At 42.6% G+C, this 6711-nt stretch overlaps 1 protein-coding gene across 5 annotated transcripts in view; it reads right to left on the bottom strand.

The window, feature by feature from the left end:
• Positions 1–6643, bottom strand: part of dnajc13 (DnaJ heat shock protein family (Hsp40) member C13) — a 26998-nt gene extending 20355 nt beyond the window's left edge. For 4 of the 5 annotated variants that reach the window (XM_076080207.1, XM_076080209.1, XM_076080210.1 and 1 more), the window contains exons 1-2: positions 6482–6643; positions 3710–3790 (exon numbers count right to left, since the gene is read on the bottom strand). In XM_076080207.1, coding sequence (XP_075936322.1) covers positions 3710–3777 — 68 coding nt within the window. In that variant the 5' untranslated portion in view covers positions 3778–3790; positions 6482–6643. Of the gene's footprint in view, positions 1–3709; positions 3791–4594; positions 4659–6481 lie in introns of all 5 variants that reach the window. The other variant, XM_076080208.1, reaches the window with a different exon arrangement.
• Positions 6644–6711: the final 68 nt, after the last annotated feature.

Below are 6711 nucleotides of genomic sequence, written 5' to 3'. Positions count from 1 at the left end.
ACACATTGAGTTTTGCATTTCTGTCATCTTGGGCCCCAAAGTCTGAGACCATGATCCTGATCTCGGGGTGCTGTGTCTCTCTCTCCATGTCTTGACCTTGGTGCTAAGCGGCTGGTTTAACGAGGTGTCAGCACAAACTTAGTTAATTATTCATTCTCTGTGGACTGATTACAGCTGGAGCTTTGTCCAAAGACTTAGAAGCCAAATTCACCTGCTAAAATAAAATAAAGCCTGCATGTGGGAAGGTGGGATGAGTTGAGATTAAAGTGAATTTATTATAACATGTGGAGACCGTAGGAATTTAAATAACCTCACAAGTTTCTTTATGCTTTAGCTACAACAAATCACGTACACTTGACACGACTGCTCACCATCTTACAACACATGCTGCTGTGGTTCAGATTTCCATTCATACAAAGATATGAAAATCAACTAAGCAGAGATTTAAAACGACCTCGTGTTTGGCAGCACCATGTCTGCTTATATGTTTTAGCTGTTTGTCATAAATAAAGCGCAGTCACGATGTTCACAGATGTTTTAAACACAGGACTGGAATGAATGGAAACCAACGTCATGTTAGTATGAAAACATTCACAAACATCTAAATTACTCTTTAACAGTGAACCTTGACAAATGGTCAGTAGTGACGTAATGAGTATGTGATTTGTACTAAATGATTCAGAACAGAGGTCTAGTCCTTCACAGGTACAGTTCACACCACAGATATAGTGTGTGATACTATTCATTCAGCCGTACTGTACAGATCGTCTTACAAAGCTTTTCCTTCCACTTCAAGGGATTTCATAATGTATCACATTGAGCAACTTCCCGTCTCTGACTAACAGCTGCCTCTCCTCTTTAAACAAAACTTCTCACAAAGACGACCGAGCTGAAGATTTGTTTGACTACATAAAAAGCTCTGCCAACACGACATGATCCCTCAACAAACACTAGATCTCAGAGAGTGAAAGAGTACAGGAAAGAGAGCTGAATGTGACCAACAGACCCTGACAAATACTTTAATATATATATATATATATACACATATACAAGGAAAAAAAATATATAGTCACAGTCCATCCTATGCACTTGTATGTAAACGGACAGTGAAAGATGGAGCATCTAGAGAAGTGCTGCTGTGCTTGAAAACCCTGAAAAACTCTCACGAAAGTATAAAAGTATTGTAGAAACGTATCTGAGGCAAGATCGGAGGTTAAGTCCAGTGATCTTAACTAATCAGATTATAACTGACACACTAAGAAACACTCGTTTTAGATGTAAAAAGAGGATACCAGACTCCAAAGCAACATCGTGTAATCATGGATTTTTAAATTCCTGCAGAACAGATGAATACTCTCCCCGTCTGTTGACCAATCTGCCATATCGTCCAATCATCTAAGAAACATGTTCTGTATTGAAAATGACGAGCTGTGCACCTTTAATCTGTGACACAGTAAGTGTTTGAGCCTGAGACGATGCTGTGACTACCTGAGACAAATATCCTCTCAGACGATGGTCAATCAAACTATAAGGTAAAACTGCTACCACTTGCTTTTATGCAGTTTGAATGCTACCGTATGTGTTTATGTTTAAAGCGGCAATCACAAAGACTTTTATTGAAATAAAGGTCTGTTAACACAATGGTGACTGAGCCTATAGTCTGCTGATGAAGGTGTTGCAATACTCACACATCTGCAGTGTTACAGACTGGGTGTCTGTGGCAACATTTACGGAAAAAGAGCTGTATTTATAATATTAACAGCATTTAACTGACACAACACGGGTTCACTTCTATCATGAAGTATTCACAGGAAATGCAATGAGTTTGTCAGTGAGCTTGACACTAAATGTTATCGTTCATCAAAAATGTGTCTACAAAACAAGACAATGGGCATGTTTTTGACAGTGAATGAGTATTGCAGGGCGTAATGGAAGAAGAGGGAGGAGCCACAGTGAGCTGTTAGATGAAGAGCTTCAGGCGACAGGATGCACACCTCCAGCATTTCAGGGAGGTAACCAACTATACTGTACTTTCACTTTAGCTGTTTGCAGACTCAATGCCATGAGCAGCGGACTCAGGTCACGGTTGTGCACAGAATGATGGAAATTATTATTATTGGTTGAAACTGGGCAGTGCAAGCTTACGTAAGCGCACTTCATATTGTGCATTTTTCATTTTATCCGCCACGCCCACAATATCTGAAGGTGGTGTGAAGCAAATTGAAAGAGGATATCCTAACTTGACACTTTCCCTTTCTGTTTACCTATTCGAGCTCTGTGTGAGTTTTGCTCTTTTCATTCAGCAGACAGATAACGCAGATCTACTGAATTGCGTTGGACACATTCACATGAGCCTGCTGTCAAAAAGTTCATCTCTGGTTGTCAGCATTCGTACACTGATGTCTGCAACTGTGGTTAAGCTTCACCGAAAAATCCCAGAACGACTTTAACAAATGTATTGTTATGTCTCTCTGCTCTCTCACTTGTCCTGTGCTCTCTCGTCTTTGTTATCGCTCTCTTCTGAGAGTCTCCTAAATGATCTTTAAATGTTAATATCAATAAATGATGTCCCATGCCTGATGGAGATGCCCGTTCACCAGAGCTGGACTCAGGTCAGCGGACATGTGTCGACAAACGCTCTGAACGGGACATCGGTCGACGCCGTCCACCACACATACATCAGCGCTCGTCTCCGGCGGACACTTCAGGAAGCATTAGCGGGATGAAGCTCTGATGATGGCTAATGCTCTGCAGCCCTGCTTAAGTTACCAGAGTCAACGGCAGGCCTTAATGGCACAGAGACGTTTAGAAAGCAGGTATCAGTAATGTGATCCCACTGGCTCACCGCTCAAACGGGTCCATCCTTTAGCTTTAAGGGCCGCCAAGCATCTACATCAAGCCTCATCTAGTTTCAGGCCTGTATTGGCTTCAGCGTGTAATTTAGCTTTAATCTATAAAATGTAAACAGATACCCTACGCACTAGATGATCAAGGACATTGGGCCATTCGGACAGATGTTTACAGCATAGATACAGTTAGTTGGTGTTATTCTCCTGTAATGGACTCTACCAATTCATCTCTCACTACCTCTAAACATGTTCACATAAGGTGAATATGACAACAGCTTCACTTCTGAAAAAAAACATCTATTGAGGGAAATAAAACATGTTAAAAATCAAGACTTTAATATATTACTGTCCTTGTAATCTTTAAAAGGAAGTTAGTACACATGAAAGAAGGCATATTGGGTGTATCTTGTGTACCAAAATATCAGTGCACAGTACTTCACTGTACAGGGAAATGATGTCCTTACTCATGATGTAATACAATGCTCATAACAAACAGTAGGTGTATAAGTGTACCATTGGGTGACTCATGTGTTTTTGTATCCATACAATAAATGAATGTCAGAACACGGACGTCATCTTGCCAAAGACTAGTGTTCATTATCTGTCTATGACAGCTCTACGTCTCTAGTGCTGATCGGTGAGTGCTGACAGCGGTCTGAAGACCTGGCTGTGATAAGGAAGTCCACACAATGGAAGTACTGAGTCAGGATTTCAGGATTTTCCCAAACTGTCTTCACAAGGTGACGATGGCAATGCTGCCTCGTAAAGCAACACAAAGAAGATGTGGAGTACACAGTGCAACCAGCCCTGAAAACCGATCAGCGGCGGGGTTAAATAAAAAAAAACGCTGTGGGCCTTACTTTCCCCTCCAGGAGTGCTTGGTGGTGTAGAAACAGGCCATGTCTTTGTTTTCTTTGATGACATTCATCTTTTCACAGGACCTGCAACACAGAAAAGGGTTCAGAAGATAAATAGGTGGAATATCTTCATTTGAACTCGACTTTAGAGAACATTTTTAAGATATACTGCAGCACACACTTCACACAGTCGCTCAACATTTTGCAGCTTGAAGGGAGAGACTCCCACCAGACACTCTTCAGGAGTAATGCCAACGACAGAGTAGCCCCGTCTCTCCACGACTAACCGACTCCTCATCGACGTCGTTAGTTCAGCTATGAGCCGTAGCATCAAGGCAGCTGGTAGCACATGACTTTTCATTTTTTTTTTTTTTTTTTTACAAACCGCTCTCCGACATCCACGCTCTCCTCTTCGTGTGCATTTTCACGGGCTCACTCTGAAAAGAGGCATACCTCAGCCAAACAGAGAGGAGGTAAAGGTCTTTCATTCCAGTCTTGTATCATAGCCACATACAAAAAAAACACAACAGTGCACCAGCTGAGCATGTGTCAATAAAGTCTGGTGCAAAGCCAGCGAGGCCTATTGATTGCTTTAGATAAACAGGGGTTAGGCCGTGTCTCAGTGTTCTGGCCCAGTGCATTATTTGAATGAAAATCCTTATAACTTTAACAGATGCTCTCAAACCTGGACTTTAGATTAAAGTAGGATCCTTGTTGTTGTCACTAAATACAACCAGGACAGACCACAAGGCATCAGTGGGATTGGTTGAGATAGATATTTTGTGACAGATTGTTTCAAACTAATTAAAGATGAAGGCATCAAAGACAAACCAGTCAAAAGACCAGAACAGAGGAAACTGGGAGCATGACTGCCTCTCCTATCCTTACTGCAGTAATCTGCTGGCGGCTGCACTGTGACAAGGGGGACCTGTGTCAGCACTCTGGCAGGATCCTGGAAATTGTTGTTTTTTTTTTTTTTTTTTTTAAATCTGACTCCTGTGTTTCTTCCTCTCCTTTTGGGACTGAAGCATGGGGACAGCAAAACAGCCCCAAATGATGGAAACCACCATTAACCGAGGAGACAACTGGACACAAATACAAGCTACCGTCAGGTGCCACAGCACTGGACGAGGATCCTTAAAAAATGAGCCAGTGTCTCAATAATTGATGCCTGTGCTGGAGAAACAAAAAGGTGCAAGGAACAGTCAAGAGCCAAGTTTTGCTTTACCGTTTTTTGTTTTTTTTTAAACAAGCTGCATAATTAATCTAATCCAAAGCGAGGGGGCTGATGGAAAGCACAATAGGAGATGTTAGCAGCAAGCAGTGCACGGCGTGATCTCTACTGCAGCAGAGGGGCTGTGCAGTTCTTTCTTTTTTATTACATTACTGGGTTGAGAGACCGTGGCTGATTCCAGGACTGGGTCATGTGATCACCCCTCCCACCTCTTCCCACTTGTATGCAGATGAATAGCACATTATTCATGGGCTGCCCTTGACAGAGTTAAGCAAAAAAAGAAAACAGCAGGACAATGAAGACAATGTAAATGAAACCAGGCCCAAAGCAAACGCACACATTTACATAATAACTTGCTCCAGACAGGTCTCACAACTTTTCATAAACTTTAACAGCTTTGATAGGGTTGTGTGAAACCTCTAAATAGGATATATCTGAACAAATGAAAACAAACTGTCAACTGCACATTACTGGTTAGGTACTGACTAACTAGATTACAGCCACAGGTTATATACTGGAAGTAGTGTCGCGACAGTTCACTCTTGATACCGTGTGAAGAGCTCTTTTGCCTATTTATGTCCATCCTGTTTTTCCACCGCTGCTGGGAAAAAAATAGTTGAATCACCTGATTCCTTTTGAAAAAGAACAATATAAAGAATATGAAAACTGCTCAAGCATCAGTGTGGGTACAAGGGTCAAAGGATCATCTGCCATTACATCATTTTATGGTCCCAACCATTTTATACATCAGTTAAAATGATCTTGAACATAAAGCTGTGACCACAGTAAAAGCACATGATCATCTACAGGGGCTGACAAGGGCAGCTCTGGATGAATGACATATTAATCAGATATTCTATAGAGATTGAACATAGTCAGGAACATGGATGTTTTCTGCAATGTGGTTTTCCTCTTGCAAGCCTTGTCTGCACTTAAGACGTGTTGCAATGCCCCCTCTGTATTTGCCAATTACATGAAGCAATCTCTCTGGCCACCTTAAAGTCGGGCACTGACTCTACATTTTTCATGGCTCTGTCATGAACCACCTGCTTGCAAAATATAATAAACCTGCAGCTTTTTGACAAGAGATGTTAAATATAGATGTTGCACGAAATGGGTGAAACGTAAATCCTTTTGAGGATGCACGCGAGGTACCGATCTGTCAAGTAAATCCACCACGAGCAGTATTACCTGGATCTCAAGCGCTTAGCCAAATTCTGCTTGATTGCAGCGGGCCTACACGGTTTAACCGAGGCTAAAAACAAGCACGACAGCACCGCTTTTAGCAATGTCGACACTGCCGCTGCTCCTCCTAACTAGAACACCAGATAGCACAGACACGTATGTTAGCAGCGTTTGTTTGCCCGATGCAAAAAAAAGGGGCTGTGGCAGGCTAACGTTGGGGTTAGCCACAAGCTAACAAATCACTCAGGTTCCTGTGGAGGAGCTAGCTAGCTGCTAGCATTAGCAGCGGGGTTCAATCAAGCAAACATGGAGAAGATGGCTTCAAGGCAGTGGCAGGTGGTAACGGCTGCATTTACCTGTAAACTTGCTAACGGGTGTTAGTCGTAGCCGTCCCGCAGGCCCCCACCCTCCTCTGAGTGCGGTTGGGTGCTTCTCAGTTTCTCCCACTCTGATGCTGAAGGTGCTCAGTTACGCCGTATTCCCCCCAACAGGGCTCAGGACGTTGCCATATTCCTCATACCAAAGAAGTGTGCTACTGCGCATGCGTGAGGCCCTGCCTGTCATGCGGCTGTCAGCTGATTGTTTT

Source organism: Anarhichas minor, unplaced genomic scaffold, assembly GCF_050575085.1.
Source record: "Anarhichas minor isolate MPS153535 unplaced genomic scaffold, ASM5057508v1 ptg000074l, whole genome shotgun sequence".
In the NCBI taxonomy this organism is placed as follows: Eukaryota; Metazoa; Chordata; class Actinopteri; order Perciformes; family Anarhichadidae; genus Anarhichas; species Anarhichas minor.
The sequence above is the reverse complement of the archived record's forward strand: the minus strand, read 5'-3'. Positions and strand labels throughout refer to the sequence as shown.